This window comes from Mustelus asterias, chromosome 23 (assembly GCF_964213995.1).
Source record: "Mustelus asterias chromosome 23, sMusAst1.hap1.1, whole genome shotgun sequence".
NCBI classification, from domain to species: Eukaryota; Metazoa; Chordata; class Chondrichthyes; order Carcharhiniformes; family Triakidae; genus Mustelus; species Mustelus asterias.
In genome coordinates, this window is record NC_135823.1 from 34,992,500 (window position 1) to 35,016,586 (window position 24,087).

Genomic DNA, 24,087 nt, shown 5'->3' on the forward strand with positions numbered 1-24,087 from the left:
TTTAACCCGACCGTATATCATTCGTTGGGTTAGGCATTAAAATTCCCAATGTGGTGCTTTGATAATTACTCTTTCTGCCCTCATAGGGTGACCTCTCAATGCTGTGCTTCCCTCTTTTGTAACATTTTCATTTGAAGTACCGTTTCCGTAGTATTGCTGAATTATACTAGCTAATATGATAGCCTGATTTTGATTGAGTGGAAATGTAACTTTGGATAGAGAAAGAATGCAGAGTCCCCACTGGAAGAAAAGTGGGTCCTCTGCTGTGACCAGCACTGCAGTAATACAAATGTGTCTAGAAGAATCTGATAGCACAGTCATTGTGTGGACGGGACAGCTCTAGGTATTTTGATGCCTACATGTAATTTGATGTGCTACAAAGTAATAGTCAGTTCTGTCAGCCAATACTTGGATCAGGTGATGAATCTCCAACTGATGATAGAAGAGAAAGGTTTTGGATAGATTTGTGTATTTCAAAACGTCCCGTTGGCTTTCACATTCTTAAATTACTGGACATTGATTCACAAGCTACTTCCTCAGATGCAACAGCTTGTTCCAAAAACTGCAATAAACACTTCACTTTTTACTACTTTATGATGTGGAGATGCCAGTATTGGACTGGGGTGGGCATAGTAAGAAGTCTCACAACACCAGGTTAAAGTCCAACAGGTTTATTTGGAATCACGAGCTTTCGGAACGCTGTGTCACCTGTTGAAGGAGCAGCGCTCCGAAAGCTCGTGATTCCAAATAAACCTGTTGGACTTTAACCTAGTGTTGTGAGACTTCTTACTTTACTACTTTAGGATGTGCTGCAAATCAGTGCAGTGTCGTATAGATAGTGGAGAGTGCATTGCATATTCAGATTTACAGAGATAGTGACCCCAGCTATATAAATAGTGGCTATAACAGCAGGAATAAATATAGTGTAGACACCTTCTCCATAGTATTGTGTGTATGAATTAGTGGGTTAGACATAAACAATAACTATACATTACAGCAGAATTACAGGGTGTAGAGACAGTGGAGTTGATTCCAACAACAACTTGAATTTATATAGAGCCTTTTTACGTAGGAAAGAGCTCCAAAGTGCTTCATAGAAAGGTAATCAGACAAAAATTGATATTGAACCAGAGGAATAGATGTAAGGAGTGCTAAAGCTTGGTGAAAGAGGTAGCTTTTAAGGAGCGAAAGAATTCCCGATGTTAGGGCCTATATCCGAAAGGAAAGGTCACCAATAATGGGAAGACAGGAGCATGGGTGCACATATTTCCAGAAATGGGGAATGCAGAATTCCTGAAGGATTTTAGGGTTGAAGTGGGCTTCAAGAGGGTCTAGGCCAGAAAGGGATTTGAACACATGGCTGATAATTTTAAATGGATAGCAGACCCCATATAGATAATCAAGCACAATGGGTGATGCATGAGTGGGATTCAGTGTGGGCAGCAGAGCTTTTGATGGTTTTACTGAGAGCTAGGTCACCAAAGTGGAGGTGAGAATATACTTGAGCAAATTCATGTGAGGATATCACCCCATAAAAGGAAAATGTTGAAAGTATACAGCAGGTCTGACCACATGGTGACCTTTCATCAGGTCTGATGAAACTTAATGTAAAGTGAAACTTGATTTTAAAGACAAGGCAATAGTTCCAGATGGATGTTAACCCACAAGCTTTCTATTAATTTAGCTGCCACGTAATTTCTCTGGAATTTCACCCACCAAATATCCCAGTTGCAGTTTAGCCATTGATGGTTGAATTTTTGGAGAAATCAAAGTATGCGTTAAGTTGATAATTGATAGTTACTCATTTCTAATTGTATTTTGATTTTGCTTTGAGTGGTTTGTTCTTGAAACAGAGATTGTGGAGCACTCAAAAGTTGAAATAAATTTACTCACCAAAATCTCCTCTTTACTTATAACAGCCGAGCACTCTTCCGCAAGGCACCATCAACATGAATCTTTCCACTGACGTCACTGACGGTGAGAGCAAGACAGCTCAGAAGAACTCACTTTGCATTATAATGCCAGAGAAACAGCATTTCATTCGCGCAGAAAACAAAGAGACCATCAATGGGTGAGTGTTGTTTCTGATATAAATCACTTGTTCCCTGTGGTCGTGACTGATCTCTGCATCTTTCTGAGCCAGTTGGTGGGTAACTCTTCTGGACCATTTGCTCCATACATGTTTCTTGATTAGTCAGCGTCGAATTATTGCCTTTGAATTAACTAGATCTGAATTAATTATATCACTGAATAGCCTTACCAATAGCTCTATCAACTCATGATCAAACAAAGACAAACTTGCATTTATAAATTATAAATAATGTGTTAGTAATTTCATTGAAGTCCTTATTCTGGATTTCAGATCAGTTTTTTTAAAAAAGCTCCACAATTTATCTGCAACAGATAACTGTTAAAAGGAGCTGGATTTTAACTAATTAAAAACCTTTCCATTGCCTAGGACTACTCTACTCTTTGGAAACATTAACCTTCTAGAACATCTGGAATCTACATGGGAAGAACTCTACACTGATAACACATGTACCTCTCCTGGTTCACATATCTGATTGCCAAATTGAACTTTGGGGTCATTTTGGAGGCAACCTGACTCCAGTGAGACCCACTTAACTCCATCCCCTCTCCATGACAAGTGCCACCAGTTGGATGAATAACCAGTCCTTAAACAAAACCAGTAATAAATTTGAAGATAAAGGGCCTCGTATTAGAGCTTGAAGTTGAGAAACTTCTACTGGGATTTAAAGATTGGAAACATTATGCTGAGATTTTTAAGATGGGAGCTGTTAGGATTTAGTGAGGGGTGGGGGAGAACCAGAAAATAACACACAGATGCAGAAATACAGTCAGAGGAGAGAGATACAAGTAGCGATAAAATTTGAAAGATGCAAAAGATTGCAGGGACCAGATTGAGGAATATAACAAAAGTGATGAAGGAGGTTTAAATTGAATATATGTCAATATCCATAGTTTAACTGATCAGATTGGTGAGCTGCAGATGCAAAATGCTACATTCCTGATTACCAGGTTTTCAGGAATGATAGAGGAAGGAAAAGAAAAGGGAGCATGGTAGTTTCGGTTAAGGATGTCAACAATTCTAAATAGGAATGATAGATCATTCTAGGACTAAATCTATTTGACCTGAGTTGAGGATCAGAGGGGCATTGTTGGAAGTTTTTTTTACAGGGTGCCAAACTGAGATGCGATTGATGAGCAAATCTGTCACAACATTTCAAAGGTGTGTAACAAAAATAGAGTAGTGATATGAGGCTTGTAAGGGTTTGCAGGGTGATAGTAGTCTGCACTTTATATGATGCTGTGCAGCATCATAGACTGGAGCTCCAAGAGGAGGAAGGTGATGGGCACTCTACATCTTTGGAGGAAGAGCCAGATGTGGCAAGAAACCTGCAGTTAGATGCCTGAATCAGACCGACTCATAGAATCCCCACAGTGCAGAGGAGGCCATTTGGCCCATCGAGTCTGCACTGACTCTCTGACAGAGTATCTTACACAAGCTTTCTCTCCTGCCCTGTAACTGCACACATTTACCATGGCTAATCCATCTAACCTACACATCTTGGAACACTGAGGGGCAACTTAGCATGGCCAATCCGTCTAACCTGTACACCTTTGGACTGTGGGAGGAAACCAGAGCACCCGGAAGAAACCCATACACACATGGGGAAAATGTGCAAACATCACACAATCGCCCAAAGCCAGAATTGAACTCGGATCCCTGGAGCTGTGAGGCAGCAGTGCTCACCACTGTGCTAGTATGCGGCCCTCAGGCATGGTTCTTTTAACCTGAGGCAGCACAGCCATCTAAAACAAGGGTCAGGATTGAATGGATTTCAAGAGGAGCCCCACTTCCATGTGCCCTTCTTCATTTTCCCTCTCATTGTCCCATGTTTTTATCTTCTATCCATACTTACACAATTTACAACGGGGGTCGATGATAATCAATTTGAGTGTTTCTTTTCTCCACAATCAGTGCACAGTTATCTTACGCTATGTTAAGAGAAAACCTACTATGATATTTTGAGAATTCTGGAATGTATCAAGCTATGTAAATTATTCCTCTTTCTATTAATAGGTTTAAGCTAACTAAGTTTGTGGCAAGTGAATAGCACTGACCGATGATTCTCCCTCAATTACTACATTGGATATCTTCCCTGACATTATACCTACCCTGTTTCTGTACTGTGAAGGTTGCAAATTATTGTTTAACTCAATAGAAGAAAACCCGAAGCAAAAAAGGAGTAATCCAGTATTAAAGATTCCACCCTATCCAGAGTCTGTACATGGTTATCTTTGCACCACCTGTTTATTCTAACTTTAAAAGTGCTAAGATTCTTCCTCTACTTGCCTGAATAAATAATCACGTTATTAATATATCTATAACCCTTAACAACCCCACTGTTCCGATGTCAATCTGGAATCACCTTCCTTCTCTGACTCTGTTTCGCATATTCACTATTTGTTATTTCTAACCTTGCTCAAGGCTGGTAAATAAAGTTTTAAAGTTTATTTATTAGTCACAAGTAGGCTTACATTCAGACTGCAATGAAGTTACTGTGAAAATCCCCTAGTTGCCACACTCCAACGCCTGTGTGGGTACACTGAGGGAGAATTTAGCATGGCCAATTCACCTGACCTGCACGTCTTTGGACTGTGGAAGGAAACCGGAGCACCCGAAGAAAATCCACGCAGATACGGGGAGATTGTGCAAACTCCATCCAGACAGTGACCCAAGCCGGGAATCGAATCCGGGTCCTTGACGCTGTGAGGCAGCAATACTTACCACTGCCGTCGTGCCAAATTTTCATTCTGAATAAATCACTGAGACTCCTGCTTATTTAGGATTTCTGTACATAGATTCATCATTTGCTCTGTTGAGCATCAAGGAGTTTTGCACAGTTCTATGCCATCACTGGCTTTATGTTTGCGACTGATATTTGAATTGTGTTGATGACTGTGCTTTGTGAGTATCTTCACCAGCCCTGCAAAGATTAAAGCGTGCTCTCTGTGCAAGTTAAATTGTTGGGTCATATTGACACTAAGTTGATAGTGATCTATGCAATGTCATTTAATTGACAATGCCTTCAAGTGAAAATCAGTATGTGGAACTGTGAATACTGTTGGGGGGGAATGGCCTCTCAGGAGAAAGCCCAATTCGTTGCACCACGGTTGACTGATGCACAGAAGAGGAGAAGGTGTGGAAATGCAATAGTTAAAGGGATTCAACTGTAATGGGAATATTTCTGTGGCTGCAAAAGTGACTCCAGGATGGTAAGTTGTCTCCCTGGTGCTCGGGTCAAGGATGTCTCAGAGTGGCTACAATTCTGGAGGGAGAGGGTGAACAGCCAGTGTTTGTGGTTCACATCGGTACCAATGGGCAAGAGAGATACAGTTTACAAAGCGATACTGATAGACAAAATGTGGGAAATATGAAGTTGTTCATTTTGGAAGGGAGATCAAATGAACAAGTACATTTAAATGGAGAAAAACTGCAGAAAGCTATAACGCAAAGGAGCTTGGGAGTACTTGTGCACAAAACACAAAGCTAGCTCACAGGTGCAGCAGATAATCAGGACGGCTAATGGAATGTTGGCCCTTATTTCAAAGAGGTTGGAGTATAAGAGTGGGGAAGTCTTGCTGCAACAGTACATGGTACCCATGAGACCACATCTGAAATACTGTGATCAATTTTGGTCCCTTTATTTAGGGAAAGATAGTATTTCATTGGTGGCAATTCAGATCACTATCAACTAGGGTGATCCCCAGTATGGAGGGATTGTCTTATGAGGAAAGGTTAAACAGGTTTGGACTCTATTCATTGGAATTTAGAAAAATGAGAGGTGATCTCATTGAAATAAAAAAGGCCGGAATTCTCCCCCAAAAATTCTAAGTGTCGAATTCATGGGAAAACTGGAGTAATTCACGCTGTTTTTTTCAGTGGGAGTTCAGAGAAGAATCCCCCACACTCTGTGCAATGCAGAGGCCACCAGGGTGAATATCATTAAGTTTCAGGGGGCAGGGCCTATTCACGCCTGGGAAGCTGAAACCAGCGGGCCTCTGCACATGCGCAGTGACCCTGAACAGTCAGCGTCCTGTTTGCTGGCCAGTTCAATTGCTGGCCAGCCCGGGACCCCTGCAGTGCTGACCTTCCAAGCCCCGACCTCATCCTGGACAACCCCGATCTCCATTCATCATCCCCTCCCCTACCCCCTGCAGTGCAGACCCCCAGGAAACAGACGGCAAACAAACTGATCTCCCCACGGCAGGATCCGACCCTCCCCCAGTCGCTGGCCTCCCTCCTGCCCCAAAATGTCCTGTCTGCCGAGTGGCAGCACAACCCCCCACCCCCACTGATTGCCCTGTCCTGGGCACTGCCCAAAGCTCAATGGGCAGTGCCAAGGTTCCCCCTGGGCATGGGCACTTTTCCCCTTGGGCAGTACTGGGGGCACAGGCTGGCACTGACAGGGTGCCCATGCCCAGGGGGCATTAAATCCTGCCATCTGACCCCTTGGGGGAGCTCTGATTGCCCCTCACTCCAGCACGGTCGTCCCGATAGTTGCTCGAAAGTGGGGACCTACTGTAAACCCCGCTAGAATGAAATACACTGGCGGGGTAGGGGAGGCCAGCGGGCCCAGAGAATTCAGTCCTGGGCCCGCTAATTACATTTAGGGAAAGTGGTTGTGAGAAATGTCAGATCAACTATGATCCTATTGAATGGTAGAGCAGGCACGAGGGGCCCAATGGCCTAATCCTGTTCCTATTTCTTATGGGACTATGGAATATTGGGGTAAGTGGGGGTTAAGGTTTTAACAAAGGAAATGAAGCTCTCTCTACTTTGATTTGAAATTCAAAAGAGCCTTTTATGCAACCAGCATTTTTGCCTCTGAGCTAGAAGGTTGAGTTTGAAGTCCCAAATCAAAATTTTAACCTGTAATTTAGGACTTTGAATGAGATGTCAAACTATGCTTATTTTGTATATATTGGATATGATTAAGTGCTATATCAATGTAAATACTGCTATTTATCTATTTTATTGGCTTGCATGCCATTCAGCTATGTTTTTATTATGAATTATTGTCTTTGCTTCTATACTATTTGCATTGCCATGAAAGTTTACATACTGTATCTTGTGCTCTGTATATCAAACACAAACTTTCAAAAATTCAACTGTTTCAGATCATAACCTCTGCTCCCATTTTTTTCTTTATTTATTTTGTTTTTGCTTGTTGGTGATGAATTTGAAGTTTCCATTGCATCGCCTTGAGAAACATATTTTCTTTCTTGTCCTGTTACCATCTCTTTTTCTCTTGCACCACCATCCCATTTGCCATTTAATCTTTCCTACCTTCCACCCTTAGCACAGACCTTCCCTTTTGTTCTTCCCCTACCTTGTTAAAAATGTTATCATCTAAGTATTCCCAGTTGTGACAGTTTTTTAAAAATTCATTTGTGGGATGTGGATGTTGTTGGTTTGGCCAGCATTTATTGCCCATCCCTGTTTGCCATTGAGAAGGTGGTATTCAGCTTCCTCTTGAACTGTTACAGTCCATGTCTTGTAGGTAAACCCATGGTGCTGTTAGGAAAGGAGTTCCAGGATTTTGTCTCCGTGACAGTGAAGAACAGATATATTTCCAGATTAGGCTGCTGTATGACTTGGAGGGAACTTACAGGTGATAGTTTTCCCATCTGTTGCCCATGTCCTTCTAGGTGGTAGAGGATGTGTGTTTGGAAGGTGCTATTGAAGGACTTTGGTGAGTTGCTGTCATGCATCTTGTACTTGGCACATGTTGCTGCCATTGTGCGTCAGTGGTGGAGGGATTGAATGTTCATGGTGGTGGGTGGGGTGCCAACCATGTGGGTTGTTTTTTCCTTGTTGGTGTGGAGTGTCTTGACGGTTATTAGAGTTGCATTCATCCAGGCAAGTAAGGTGTATTCCATCACACTTCTGACTTGTGCCTTGTCGACGGTGGACAGGTTTCTGGGAGTCAGGAGGTGAGTTGCTCTCTGCAAAATTCCCAGTCTCTGACCCTCTCTTGTAACCACAGCATTTACATGGCTGGTGATTATTGATGCTGGGGGATTCAGCAAAGGTAATACCATTGAATGTCAAGGGTAGATGGTTAGATTCTCTCTTGTTGGTGATGGCCATTGCTCGTGTGCTGCAAATGTTACTCGATGGAGGGAAAGCCATTGATGAAGCAGCTGAAGCTGGTCGATCCTAGGACATTAACCTGAGAAACTCCCCCAGTGATGTCCCGAAAGTGAAATTATTCACCTCTAACAACGATGGCAATCTTCCTTTGTGCTAGGTATGACTACAGGCCAAACTCTGTCCGGTGCTGCCTTGATGTGAAGGGCAGTCAGCCTCACCTCTTTTGAGTTCTGCTTTTTTGCCCATGTTTGGAGCTAGGTTGTAAAGAGGCCAAGAGCTGAGTGTCCCTGGCAGAACCAAAACTGAACTTCAGGAGCAGGTCATTGCTGAGTAAGTGGCATTTACTGGCATTGTCGCAAGTACCCTCAATTACTTTGCTGATGATCGAAAGTAGACTGGTAGTGGAGTGGTAATTGGCCAGATTAGATTTGTCCATGCTTTTTGTGGACAAGACATGTCTAAGCAATTTCCTGCTTTGCTGGGTTGATACCAATATTGTAGCTGTACTGGAACAGCTTGGCTAGGGACTATTCTAGTACAGCTACAACACTGGAATGGAGTGCAAGTTTTCGGTGCTATTGCCGGAATGTTGTCAGACCCATCATCTTTGCAGTACCCAGTGCCTTCAACCTTTTCCTAAAATCATGTGGAATCAATCGAATTGGCTGAAGACTATGATGATGGGGATCTCAAGAGGAGGCCAAATTGGATCATCCACCTGGCACATTTGGCTAAAGATTGTTGCAAATGCTTCAGCCTTGTCTTTTACATTGATGTGTTGGGCTCCCCCATCATTGACGAAGGGATACTTGCAGAACTTCCTCCTCTTGTTAGTTGTTTAATTGTCCACTGCCATTCAATTGTGACAGTGTCATTGATATGAAATGGTAACTCTCTCTCTCTCCACAGATGTTGATGGCATAGTTCCAGCATTTTCTGTTACTTGCAATTTTTGACACCTGCAATATTTTACTCTTGAGAAAGCTGTCTGTCAAAACTCCCAAAAATGGTGAAGAGTGTCATTGTCACTTGGAGTTCTGATTTTTTTTTTGTATGTCTCCTTTTCAGCTGGTTTGAAATGCTGATCATATATCCTCGCACCAACAAACAGAATCAGAAAAAGAAGCGGAAGGTGGAACCTCCCACACCACAGGTAAAGAAAATGTAGGAAGGTAATGTGCAAATATAGAATAGTTAATGTGAGATATACATCACATTGAGTTGAATTTAACCCTATTGTCTGAGGTGCCGATCACCAGCTAATTGAATTCTCCAATTACACAAACGATTAATTTTTATTAGGAATAACGTTTATGTGACTGAATTGTTGTAGGAAAGAAAGAAGATTTTATATAGAAAATGACCTCAGAAAATTCCAAAAAGGTTCACAGTCAACTCCTTCAGCTTTAAATGTGGTCACTGCAATGTGGGAAAATGTGGTAAACCAATTCACAATTAGCACAGTCCCACCAACAGCCACAAGATAAATTACCAATTGAGCTATTTAACTGGTGTTGTTTGAGGGATAAATGTTGGCTAAGATACTGGGAAAATTTCCCATCAGAGATAAGAGCACCATGATCTGCAGGCCATATGGAGAAAACATATTCCTGATAGAAGTCTACAAGATTATGAGGGGCATGGACAGAGTGGATAGTCAGAAGCTTTTTCCCAGGGTGGAAGAGTCAATTACTAAGGGGCATAGGTTTAAGATGCAAGGGGCAAGAATTAAAGGAGATGTACGAGGCACGATTTTTACACACAGAGTGGTGGGTGCCTGGAACTCGCTGCCGAGGGAGGTAGTGGAAGCAGAATAGATAGTGACTTAAGGGGCGTCTGGACAAATATATGAATAAGATGGGAATGGAGGGATATGGTCCCCGGAAGGGTAGGGGTTTTAGTTCAATCGGGCAGCATGGTCGGTGCAGGCTTGGAGGGCCGAAGGGCCTGTTCCTGTGCTATAATTTTCTTTGTTCTTTGTTCTATATCAATGGGAAGTCATGGTTTTTATAGTTATTTTCTCCCCGTCTCTCTTGAAGACACTGGTCCTTTTCTGTGGTATGATCCTGCTACAAACAATCTTAATTGAAGTTACCATTTTTAACTTGTGAGACGAGACAGTGAGTGGCAATGTGCTATTTAACGTGCTATTTTCAACATTTGTCGCCAGGTAGCAACCAGGAGTCTGAGCTATATCTAATTTTTATCCTCCCTAATCCAGGGGCACTAAAGTCAACTTATAGCATTCCTACCACAATCCATGCTGAGGTCATGTAACAGATTGCAGACCAGAAATACAACCTGGACTATTTAAATATAAAGAGAAATGCTCTGATGAAGGGTCATTTAGAACCGAAATGTTGGCTCTACTCTCTCTCCACAGATGCTGTCAGACCTGCTGAGATTTTCCAGCATTTTTCTGTTTTTGTTTCAGATTCCACCCTATTGTGCGTTTACCATTTAAACATGTATGCTTAAATAGAATAATGGAAGAGCTTCAGATCTAATTTTCAATGCGACCTGGGATGCTATTTGATTACTCCTAGTGCACTTTTTGTTGTTTGTGGTGCTACTAATGTTCAGCTCTCCTGAATAAATGAGATTTGCTTCCTGTTAAGTAGCCCATGTATCCTGTTCTCAAGTATAGTTTCTGGGGAGTAGATGAGTACCTTGAATGAGGCAAACGTGGCTCAATGGTCTATTTCTATCAATAGACATTTTTTATAAAAAAATCAACATCAAGTTCCTGAAGATAATTTCAACCTGCTTGACCGTTATTGAGAAAGCTGACCTCTGAGAGACTGAACAGATTGAATTTCTATGAGGCAAAATCTCCCTGGAGACACATGCACTGAATTTGGCTCTGACACTTGCAATAACATTGCTGCACTGGGCTGCTCAATACAGGAGAAGGGAAAATGCCGGGGGGGGGGGGGATGATTCACCACCATTGTTGCCATCTTTCAAATAAGAGGTTAAACCATTCTGTCTGCTCTTTTGGTGGATGTAAAATACCCCAAGGCATGATGCAGCTCTCTCTGGTGGCTTTGCCTATCTGTATTGTCCTTTGTGGAGCCTGCCTGTCTGTATTTTGGCTGCTGTATTTCCTTTCAAAAGTGACTACACTTCAGAAGTATTTGATTGACTGTAAAACTCTTTTGGACATCCTGAGGTTGTGCCAGGTGCTATATAACTGCAAGTTCCTTCTTTTAAAATTGATGAACCTATCAATTAGGTTAGTTATCAATTATTAACAGGGGGTTGGAGTTTAAGAGCCGTGGGGTTATGCTGCAACTGTATAGGACCTTGGTGAGACCACATTTGGAATATTGTGTGCAGTTCTGGTCACCTCACTATAAGAAGGATGTGGAAGCGCTGGAAAGAGTGCAGAGGAGATTTACCAGGATGCTGCCTAGTTTGGAGGGTAGGTCTTATGAGGAAAGGCTGAGGGAGCTAGGGCTGTTCTCTCTGGAGCGGAGGAGGTTGAGGGGAGACTTAATAGAGGTTTATAAAATGATGAAGGGGATAGATAGAGTGAACGTTCAAAGACTATTTCCTCGGGTGGATGGAGCTATTACAAGGGGGCATAACTATAGGGTTCGTGGTGGGAGATACAGGAAGGATATCAGAGGTAGGTTCTTTACGCAGAGAGTGGTTGGGGTGTGGAATGGACTGCCTGCAGTGATAGTGGAGTCGGACACTTTAGGAACATTTAAGCGGTTATTGGATAGGCACATGGAGCACACCAGGGTGATAGGGAGTGGGATAGCTTGATCTTGGTTTCAGATAAAGCTCGGCACAACATCGTGAGCCGAAGGGCCTGTTCTGTGCTGTACTGTTCTATGTTCTATCCACGTTTTCCCAGTAACAGGTTCCGTTTCCCTTTGGCTTGATATCTCTTGTTTTGTGTTTATATCAGATGTATCTATTGATCAGCTACTATGTATCTCAAAGGCTAATTAGAAAAAACTTGAGACATTCAATTTAATAAATTGAATATCTCTTCACTTACTGTGCTTGTTATGCCTGTGTGAGTTGCTGCTGTAGATGTTGCCAATTCTGGTTAATATGGATGTCTGTGTACCCTGTACTAGTTGGTGTGGATTTGCCTGTGTAAACAGTGTCAGTTATCGATTGTCATTTCTCTGCTTTGTTGATTCACATTATTGCTGATGTGTATCGTGTCAGTCTTTCTGTTGCCAAGGTTGACAATACAAATAAATGTCTTTGTATTGCCAGTGCCGAATGTTACAGATCTACTTTACCAATGATGGTGAGGATTGCAGATCAAATGCATTTCATACAGCTCAGAAATAATAATCTGATCTGGCACATTGTGGCTTGTTACATTTTCAAGCAGGAAGGAATTTAAAAATAATGATGGGACTGTGGGTGGGGGTTGGGGGGGGAGCACAGGAGGTGGCGTTCTGGGCAGAGGAGGTCAGAACATTTCAGGCATAATAGTCATTCTATTGTAAATAGCGTTGAATGGCATCGCTGAAATTGTATAAAGGATTTGCGGTAAAAATAGAATCATACAACAGCCATTGTTTAAAAACTGATATTCATTATTTTATATTAGGTATCTAGGCAAAATCCTGTATAACCAACCCCTGTTGTATCTTTATCCAGTATCTACAAGGCACTTTCCAGCACAAACTACTGAACAGTGATCCAGAGCAGAAAAACTCCATCATCCACCCATTTAAAACATATTGGCACAGATCAAGGGTGGATGCCACCTTGGTGAAGACATTACATATATGCACACACAATATGCAGAGTAGATAGCGATGTCAGACTTTTCATTTTGACATTGCCACTCTACTTAATGTGTGTACAGTCAATGGCACCTAGCAAGATGTATTCAAACCATATAGATTACCACACAATCGGTGTAGGGTTGGTGTGCGACCATGCTCAGCACATCATATTGATGAATAACCACTGTCCAGCAAACTAAAGAGTCACTGCTGGAATATAAGGACTATCTGTTGCTCTACAGCTAACTAATGACTCCCCCTACAACCCAACTACATGTGGCCAGCATTATGAGCTATGTTGCCATGAGCAAAATCATCAAGCAGCTGATTGGGGTGCTGATGCCACAGTACTTATCGGAGTCACTGTCCTGATTCTTGATGGTCTGTTGCATCTGCTATAACCATCCATCGTGAGAGCACAGTCCTTGTTACCAAGGATTCAGTGAGCACCTCAGGAGGAGGCAACCAGCTCATACATATTCCAGATGGTTGTCTGCATTGTTCAACTCCAGTTCCTGTAAATAAAACCCCAGATCTCCCTTGTTCAACAATCCCACGGCTTACTTTCTTTTATAGACCATCAAAACATCCTGTTGCTCACAATCTTTATTCACATTGCAAAATAGCCATTTCAGTGATCCTGTTCCCATCAGCAGCACTTGATCAGTGAGGAACTGTCACAGTAATTGTGTTTAAATTCTGATTAGATGTTGTTGGTAAGCATTTATACAATATGTATGAGTTATGATTTATACATGTTTTGAAATTTCTTAATGTGCTTGACATACAAATAATTACTACTGAAATTATGGTGATTGTAGTCAAATATAGCAACCAGTTTGGATTGAATAAGATTGCATAAACAGTAATGAGTTGAAAAATCAGTTAATCAATTATTGGTGAGGAAGGAATGTTAGCCAAGCCAGTTGGAAAACATGTTTTTTCTCCTCAACAGATGGCTGGAACCTAAGTTTTTTAAAAAGTTTATCCCTCTGCAATGGGATAGTGCAGCAATCTTCAGTTTTGCATTATAATGTGCTGAAGTCTTGAATCCACAATGTTCTGACTCAGAGATGAGTTTTGTCAACAAAGGCAAACTTACCTTGAGACTGTGAAATTAGTTTGCTCTGTACTGTGGGTACTGTGGTTATGACTATTCTTGGCTGAGATCTGATTGCTTGATCAGTCCCTGGAACTCCCATGCGTTCCCAGCGATCTAGTTGCTTGACTAACTGTCTTAGAGGGCGGAATTCTCCTATCTGGGGCTAAGTCCCATGGTGGGAATGGGGAATGTTACCTTTGCCGAGACCAGCGGGAACCCACAGCATATCTTCTGACCTCTTAATAATACACCTAGGGTGTGTATTCCATGGTGGGGCGGGTATCTCGCCAGCATATCTGAATGCCAAATTTCAAACGGGAGAGCCGACTTCAATGGGGCAAGAATGGAGCTGGGCCAGTTAGACTGGAACAATAGATTGGGGGCAGGGGGGAAAGGGCCAGAGTTGACATCATGGACACCTAGATATGTAACTGTGCACCTCAGCTGTGAGGTTGTTTCAATGAAAAGCTAGTAGTGCAGACACAGCTCTAGGGCATGAATTTGACTTGTCCAATTCAGATACGTCAACTAGCTTCTTAATCAAAGTTTTACCCAGGTGCCTTTATTTATGAGAAGAACAAAGGACAGACACAGATAGAATGCAACAAACTTTATTAAATATAGTTAACCCGTAAATTACCACTACGTATACAAGAAACATCCAGGATTCAGCTATACTACCCTCTAAGATGGCTTGGTAGGCTATAGATCTGGTCTGTGAGTCCCTCTGGTTCATCTTTGCAAAGGTGATTCTTGCTGGCCATTTCTTCCATGCTTGCTTCCTTCCTTCTTTCTCTGGTCTGGTCTCCGTCATCTCCCATCTCGAGTGTTCATTCCCAAGATGTCTGGATTGCCTATTTTTATCCCCCTGTGGCCTTGGCCTTCTGCCAGTGGGGTCGGGGACCGCGGACAATAGGCTGTTGCACATCAAAAAGGAGTGATGATCACTTGATGGGTTATCAATAGGGTGGATGCAGACATGCCTCGGCAGCCTGTCTGAGTTCTGTATATCCGAACTTTGGCCAGGTCCAATTTTCTGCAGGCTAATTGCTGGAGCCGACTGTAGTTTAATTTAAAGTGCCCAATTCTTTAATTTCAAATGTTCAATTTTATTTTGGGCTCAGCATCATGCTACCTTCAAAAAAAACAAATGATTTGGGCACAGTCAAGGTACCGTCCTTCAAAAGGGAAAGGTAAGGCGCCCAAATCCAGAAATATATGGATGAAAAAGGAGATGGGAACTAAAATAAGGAAGAAAATGTGTGCTAATGACAGGTGTCAGGTAGAAAATACAATTGGGAACCATGAGGAATACAGAAGGTTCAGCGGGGAGGTGAAAAAGCACCTTTGAGAAGCAAAGAGGGTTTGTGAGAAAAAAATTGGCAGCCAACATAAAGAGGAGTCCCAAGGCCTTCTATGGTAAATAGTAAAGAGTTGGTAAAAGGAGGAGTAGGGCCGATTTGTCCTTGATGGAAAACATTCTTCAGCATGCTCTTCCTAGTTATGAAGTACGTTGTGCAGATTATACGAAACTGGGCCAATGTAAAAATATCCTTCTCCCTTTCTTTTCATCTGTACGCTTATAATGGTGGTATGTGTTTTATGGTCTCCGTTGCACTGATCATGATAAACATGAGTAGCACCACTACTAGGAGGCGGGTGAGTGGCTTAAGTCATAATAGGAGGAGTTGGAATACAGAAGGACATTCTACTATCACCCTTTGCATGGCATATCTTGCCTGTTTTTTGGTGAGGTGCAATTATGGAAGATTTGGAGGTATACCTCTGCAGGGTCTCCCATTTAATGAGGAAAACCTCCTTAGAACTAATGGTTTTGCATTTTTTCTATTACTCTGGGGTTAAAGAATCGTTAATTGGTTCCTGAAAGGGTACAGACAAGTTTTGCATTGTGGAAAAATACTTTATAATGTGTCACTGGTGCTTGTATCGCTGGAGATGAATAATGTTTTGGTGCACATCCAAGTCGGGTGGGAAATTCTTTGGCGGGTAGGTAATTTTCTTTGAGTCAAAATCCTATACTCTCTATGGTTGAATAAGCAATGGCAGTAGTTACTTTGAAACTTTGTTCCTGGAATATACAGGGTTACATCTTCCTAATAAAAGAAAAGATACGTTATCTTCCCTTAAAAAGGAGAAAGTTGACATAGCTTTGTTGCAGGAAACTCACCTAGATGACAAGGAGCACCTGAAACTGAAGAAATTGGGACTGGGTGGACAGGTGATTTTTGCCTCATTCTCGACTAATAGCCGAGGGTTGTGGTTTTAGTTTAGAAGAATGTGCCTTTTAACCTGGAGAACTGTGTAAAGGATAAGAGGGGATAGTATGTGATTGTTTAGGGGCTGGTGCACGGGGGAAGCATTTTGATAATGATTGCCTCTGCCCCCCTCTCCCAAATTATGACTTTGAGGATGTTGCAGTAACATCATGAGCCATCATTTGAGCGGGATCTTTTATCCCCAAACAGCCATTCCTGCATTCACTGAGTCCCTTTGAACATGAGGCACTTCAGAATGACTTGGATCTCTGAACCATGGCAACTCCTAGGGTACCTCGCACAAAAGTGCATGATGTGCTGATGTGCTTATGATGATTGCACACCAGTTGAACATTGATGGAGTGAAACCCTTTCTTTAAATGAACATCAAGGATTGGTGCTTTGGGCCATTAGATCCTCTTGCAGAATGTTGCATGATCCACCACCTCTCTTGATAAGCGCAGACATGCATGCTATTGCCTGTTGCTCATTTTTAAGTAGGAAAGTCTTCTTTGGTAGACTCTTGATCGTGCGAGGCCTCTGTGGGATGGGTCTAACCTCCTCATTCTCTAGGTGTTGCTAGGGCTCCCTCAGACATGGCCTGTGGCTAGGCCTCCTCTCAAAGCTGGGCTAAGCAGCACTGGGCCGTTCTCCTCTTCCTCAATTGGATCACTGCCATCGTGGAGGCAGCATTGAGCGCACGCTCCATTATTCAAACCTGCTCCTTTCTCGGACTGATAGATGCAAGAAATTAATGAACACTGAGCAAATATAGTTCACCTCACACTCACATACAGAAAGTCAAATTCATGCCCTAGAGCTGTGTCTGCACTACTAGCTTTTCATTGAAACAACCTCACAGCTGAGGTGCACAGTTACATATCTAGGTGTCCATGATGTCAACTCTGGCCCTTGACACCTCAGTCCCACAGAGTTTGGGAGAGGTTTGAACAGATTAATGAAATGCACCACCTTACCAAAGGCACTTTTGCAATCTATGATTTTTTTGTGCCAATGAAGGTCAACTTGCACTTCAGCAATGACTGAAAGGCCTATGGCCCATCATCAATGCAAGTTGGAGAAAGCACATTAGAGACTTTCATAGGTGATGGCAGATATGCAGAAGCTGTGCTTATTTAATGGCTGCCTGCATTTTTCAAACTCACATACCTCATTGTTAAACCTCAAATGGAGTGTCTGTATTGTGCAGCCACTGACTGCTGCAGTCTCTTGTTAAAGCACAACAAAAAGCAGTGGCTCCAATTGCACCTTCTTAAGGAAGTTTCCTTTTTTTCCATTTTAATGGTGAGACTTCATACAGTGTCAGGTGCCCCCAGAAAGGGTCCCTGAGTGCAGTCCTAGGCTCCTCACAAACTACTTTGTCTCCCCTCTGTGGATTATTGTTTGCATCCCCTCCTTTCTCCAACCCCATCAGTGCCCATTGTCCCCTGTGTCTCTGTCATCCTTCCACAACCTCCCTGTGCCCTTAGTTGCTGTCTCGTTTGCAGTCCTGCCTTAAGTCCCGCAGAAGATACCCTCCTGGAGGACAGAGGAAACCAGTGAGCACAGTAATCTCTGCTAGTGTAGCGGATCACTGGCATGGGTATCTCTCCAAATTTTCTGTTCCCATCTGCCACAGACCTACCATAAGCAGGACTGGAAAATTCTACCCACAGGGTCCAAATCGCTGTCTAATTTCTTCCATGTTGTTGCTATTAGATGTTATGTTGTGAATGCGCTGCCTGAAAGTGCGATGGAAGCAGTTTCAATAATAATTTCAAAAGGGAATTGAATAAGTACTTGAAGGGGAAAAATGTGCAGTGCTATGTCAAAAGGGGCTAATTGCATAGCTCTTTAGAAGATCCAGCACAGGCACAATGAGTCAAATGCCCTCTTCTGTGCTGTATCATTCTCTGATTTGAAATCTGCTCTTCACTATAGATAAGCAAAGAAAAGTTAAGTTATAAGCCTTTCTGTTTGGGAAAAATAGAAGGTATCTGAAATTAAGGTAGGGTTTTTCAGATGGGATTTCTCGCTGCTTCATCCAAGGGGAATGCATTCCATCACAAAAGCTCAAAGTTATAAATGCTCCAGGGGTGGGAAGAGGTGCCACATGTGGAAAGAGCCCTTGAGGGTGGCACACCCCTCCATAGTTTCCACCTGAGACCCTAGCAGGGTGAGCAGTTGGGCTTGCCCCTATCTCTGAACTCCTCTCACAAGGCTCAAAATTGAGGCCAGGCAGGAAGCAGCCTTAAGAAATCAATTTAAACCACTGTCAAGGGACTGTAAAATTCTGCTCACAGAGTCATAGGGCTGAATTAAGAACATAAGAACATAAGAAATAGGAGCAGGAGTAGGCCATCTGGCCCTTCGAGCCTGCCCCGCCATTCAACAAGATCATGGCTGATCTGAAGCGAATCAGTTCCACTTACCCGCATGCTCCCCATATCCCCTAATTCCCTTATCGATCAGAAAACTGGCTACCTGTGATTTAAACATATTCAACGAGGAAGCCTCCACCACTTCAATGGGCAGAGAATTCCAGAGATTCACTACCCTCTGAGAGAAGAAGTTCCCCCTCAACTCTGTTCTGAACCGGCCCCCCCTTATTTTGAGGCCGTGCCCTCTAGTTCTGGTTTCCCTTCTAAGTGGAAAGAATCTCTCCACCTCTACCCTATCCAGCCCCTTCATTATCTTATATGTCTCTATAAGATCACCCCTCATCCTTCTAAACTCCAACGAGTACAAACCCAATCTGTTTAATCTCTCCTCATAAGCTACACCCCTCATCTCCGGTATCAACCTGGTGAACCTTCTCTGCACTCCCTCCAAGGCCAATATATCCTTTCGCAAATAAGGGGACCAAAACTGCACACAGTACTCCAGTTGCAGCCTCACCAGTGCCCTGTACAGTTGCAGCAAGACCTCCCTACTTTTATATTCTATCCCCCTCGCGATAAAGTCCAACATTCCATTCGCCTTCTTGATCGCCTGCTGCACCTGCAGACTGAGTTTTTGCGATTCGTGCACAAGGACCCCCAGGTCCCTCTGCACAGTCGCACGATGTAATTTTTCTCCATTTAAATAATATTCCAATTTACTATTATTTCTTCCAAAGTGGATAACCTCACATTTGCTAACGTTATATTCCATCTGCCAGATCCTCGCCCACTCGCTCAGCCTATCCAAATCTCTCTGCAGACTTTCCGCGTCCTCCACGCAATTCGCTTTCCCACTCACCTTCGTGTCATCAGCAAACTTGAATACCCTAGATTCAGTCCCCTCCTCCAGATCATCTATGTAAATGGTAAACAATTGAGGCCCCAGCACCGATCCCTGCGGCACGCCACTGGTCACCAACTGCCAACCAGAAAAGCACCCATTTATCCCAACTCTCTGCTTCCTGTTAGATAGCCAATCCCCAATCCACGCTAACACCTTACCCCTAACTCCGTGTACCCCAATTGCACTACAGGCTTGGCTCGCTGGACATGGAGCAAAAAGTGCATCTTGAGCCTCCTAATAGGCCATATGGAGGCTTCCCATCAACTAAGGACAATAAACAGGCTCCTGATGATGCAAGCCCAGAAAGGAAGCTGGCAGCTCTGGAGCCTCAGTGGTGCCCATGAGAGATATAGGTGCTGCTGAGGTAGGCAGAAAACCTCTGGGTGGCTCCAAGTAAGTAAATTAAAAAATAAAAATTTAGGGCCCTATTATCAAAAATATCAGCAGGAAGCTGCCCTACTGTCGGCAGAATAACAATGGCCTCATAAAGTGGCCCTTTTTTACTCTTTCATGTAATTTGGGTGTTGCTGACTAGGCCATCATTTTATTGTCCATCCCTAATTGCCCTTGAAAAGGCGGTGGCGAACTGCCTTCTTGAATTGCTGCATCTATTTGTAGGGCCATGCACACTTCTGTTAGGGAAAGAACTCCAGCATTTTGACACAGCGACAGTGAAGGAATGATGATATACTTTCAAGTCAGGATGGTGTGGGACTTGGAGGGAAATTTGCAGGTAGTGCTGTTCCTGTGCATCTGCTGCCCTTGTCCTTCTAGGTGGTACGGGTTGCAGGTTTGAAAAGTGCTGTTGAAGGAACCTTAGTGAGTTGTTGCAATTCATCTGGTAGGTGGTATACACTGTTACCACTGTGAGTTGGTGGTGGAGGGAGTGGATGCTGGATGGGGTGCCAATTAATTGGACTGCTTTGTCCTGGATGGTGTTGAGCCCCTCGAGTGTTGTTGGAGCTGCACTCATCTAGGCAAGTAGAAAGTATTAGAGTCATAGAGGTTTGCAGCATGGAAACAGGTCCTGTGGCCCAACTTGTCCACGTCGCCCAGTTTTTACGACTAAGCTAGTCCCAATTACCTGCATTTGGCCCATATCCCTCTATACCCATCTTACCCATGTAACTGTCCAAGTGCTTTTTAGAAGACAAAATTGTATCCACCTCTACTACTGGCTCTGGCAGCTTGTTCCAGACACCACCCTCTGAATGAAAAAATTGCCCCTCTGGACCCTTTTTTATCCCTCCCCTCTCACTTTAAAACTATGCCCTCTAGTTTTAGAGTCCCCTACCTTTGGGAAAAGATGTTGACTATCTACCTTATCTATGCCCCTCATTATTTTATAGACCTCTATAAGGTCACCCCTAAGCCTCCTGTGCTCTAGGAAAAATGGCCCCAGTCTATCCAGCCCCTCTTTATAACTCAAACCATCAAGACTCGGTAGCATCCTCGTAAGTGTTTTCTGCACTCTTTCTAGTTTTAATAATGTCCTTTCTATAATAGGATGACCAGATCTACACACAATATTCTATGTGTGACCGTACCAATGTCTTGTACAACTTCAACAAGATGTCCCAGTTCCTGTTTTCAATGTTCTGACCAATGAAACCAAGCATGCCAAATGCCTTCTTCACCACCCTGTCTACCTGTGACTCCACTTTCAGGGAGCTATGAACCTGTATTCCTAGATCTCTTTGTTCTATAACTCTCCCCAACGCCCTACTGTTAACTGAGTAAGTCCTTCCTCGATTTGATCTACCAAAATGCATCACCTCACATTTATTTCAATCAAACTCCATGTCCATTCATCGGTCCACTGGCCCAATTGATCAAGATCCCGTTGCAATCCTAGATAATCTTCTTCACTGTCCACTATGCCACCAATCTTAATGGGGAGGCTGCAGAAAGATTTAGACGGTTTAGGAGAGTGGTCCAAGAAGTGGCTGATGAAATTCAACGTGGGCAAGTGCGAGGTCGTACACTTTGGAAAAAAGAATAGAGGCATGGACTATTTTCTAAACGGTGACAAAATTCATAATGCTAAAGTGCAAAGGGACTTGGGAGTCCTAGTCCAGGATTCTCTAAAGGTAAACTTGCAGGTTGAGTCCGTAATTAAGAAAGCAAATGTAATGTTGTCATTTATCTCAAGAGGCTTGGAATACAAAAGCAGGGATGTACTTCTGAGGCTTTATAAAGCACTGGTTAGGCCCCATTTGGAGTACTGTGAGCAATTTTGGGCCCCACACCTCAGGAAGGACATACTGGCACTGGAGCGGGTCCAGCGGAGATTCACACGGATGATCCCAGGAATGGTAGGCCTGACATACGATGAACGTCTGAGGATCGTGGGATTATATTCATTGGAGTTTAGGAGGTTGAGGGGAGATCTGATAGAAACTTACAAGATAATGAACGGCTTAGATAGGATGGACGTAGGGAAGTTGTTTCCATTAACAGGGGAGACTAGGACGCGGGGGCACAGCCTTAGAATAAAAGGGAGTCACTTTAGAACAGAGATGAGGAGAAATTTCTTCAGCCAGAGAGTGGTGGGTCTGTGGAATTCATTGCCACAGAGGGCTGTGGAGGCCGAGACGTTGAGCGTCTTCAAGACAGAAATTGATAAATTCTTGATTTCTCGAGGAATTAAGGGCTATGGGGAGAGAGCGGGTAAATGGAATTGAAATCAACCATGATTGAATGGTGGAGTGGACTCGATGGGCCGAATGGCCTTACTTCCGCTCCTATGTCTTATGGTCATCTGCAAGTTTACTAACCACGCCCCATAAATTCTCATCCAAATCATTAATATAAATAACAAATAACAGTAGATGAAGCACCGATCCCTGAGGACAGAGGGTGGTTGTAGAGGGTTGTTTTTCAAACTGGATTGGTCACAGGCCTCCAGTTTGAAAAACAATCCTTGACAACCTCCCTCTGTCTTCTGTGGTCAAGCCAGTTTTGTATCCAATTGGCTACCTCATCCTGGATCCTGTGAGATTTAACCTCATGCAACAACCTACCATATGTCAAAGGTCTTGCTAACGTCCATGTAGACAACATCAACTGCACTGCCCTCTTGCATTGAAATAAATGCAGTTTAATCTAGACTTCCCTTGCTGTCTGCTCTGCTTTCTCAGACTATCTGTCCCGTCATGTTTTGTACACTCTCCCTGTGTTTTATTTCTCTTGGCCTTACTGAACCCATTCACTGAGTTCACCCCAGTCTCTACTCTGTACTGTGGCCCTTTTTGATTTTTGCCTTTGATTTCTGTGCCTTCCATTTTCCCCTTACTGCCTTTTGTTTCTGTCCCCACTTTACTTCCCTCTGTCTTCCTGCATCGGTTCCCATGCCCTGCCACATTAGTTTAAACCTTCCCCAATAGCACTAGCAAACACTCCCCCTAGGACATTGGTTCCAGTCCTGCCCAGGTGCAAACCATCCGATTTGTACTGGTCCCACCTCCTCCAGAATCGGTTTCAATGTCCCAGGGATTTGAATCCCTCCCTCTTGCGTCATCTCTCAAGCCACATATTCATCTTAGCTATTCTGAAATTCCTACTCTGACCAGCACGTGGCACTGGTAGCAATCCTGAGATTATACTACCTTTGAGGTCCTACTTTTTAGTTTAACTCCTAACTCCCTAAATTCAGCTTGTAGGACCTCACCCTGTTTTTTACCTATATCGTTGGTGTCTATATGCACCACAACAGCTGTCTGTTCACCCTTCCCCTCCAAAATTTCCTGCAGTCGCTTCAAGACATCTTTGACCCTTGCACCAGGGAGGCAACATACCATCCTGGAGTCTCGTTGTGTCCGCAGAAACACCTGTCTATTCCCCTTACAATTGAATCGCCTATTACTATAGCTCTGCCACTCTCTTTTCTGCTCTCCTGCGCAACAGAGCCAGCCACGGTGCCATGAACCTGGCTGCTGCCAGCTTCCCCTGTTGAGCCATCTCCCCAACAATATCCAAAGTGGTATATCTGTTTTGGAGGGAGATGACTGCAGAGGACCCCTGTACTGTCTTCCCACTTTTCCTTTGTCTGGTGGTCACCCATTCCCTCCCCCCCCTCAGTAATTTGCGGTTGTGACCAACTCATTGTGCTATCCATGACATCCTCATCTAACGAGGTCAACAACTGAGAGACTCTGGCAGAACCCAAACTGAACGTCAGTGAGCAGGTTGTTTATGAATAAGTGCTACTTGGGAGCACTGTTTACCACCCCTTCCTTCACTTCGCTGATGATCAACAATGGACTGATGGGGTGATAATTGTCAGGATTAGATTTGTCCTGTTTTTTGTGCACAGGACATACCCAGGCAATTTTCTCTTATTGGAGATGGTCATTTCCCGGAACTTGTGTGGTGTGATGTTACTTGCCACTTGTCAGCCCAAGCCTGGACATTGTCCAGATCCCATTGCATTTGGACATTGACTGCTTCAGTATCTGAGGAGTCGTGAATGGTGCTGAA

The 24,087-nt window shown here is 43.4% G+C and overlaps 1 protein-coding gene across 5 annotated transcripts in view; it reads left to right on the forward strand.

The window, feature by feature from the left end:
- mpripa (myosin phosphatase Rho interacting protein a) overlaps window positions 1-24,087 on the forward strand; it is a 206,182-nt gene that overhangs the window by 113,113 nt on the left and 68,982 nt on the right. For all 5 annotated transcript variants that reach the window (XM_078240235.1, XM_078240236.1, XM_078240238.1 and 2 more), the window contains 2 exons: window positions 1,920-2,071; window positions 9,251-9,335. In XM_078240235.1, coding sequence (XP_078096361.1) covers window positions 1,920-2,071; window positions 9,251-9,335 — 237 coding nt within the window. The remainder of the gene's footprint in view (window positions 1-1,919; window positions 2,072-9,250; window positions 9,336-24,087) is intronic.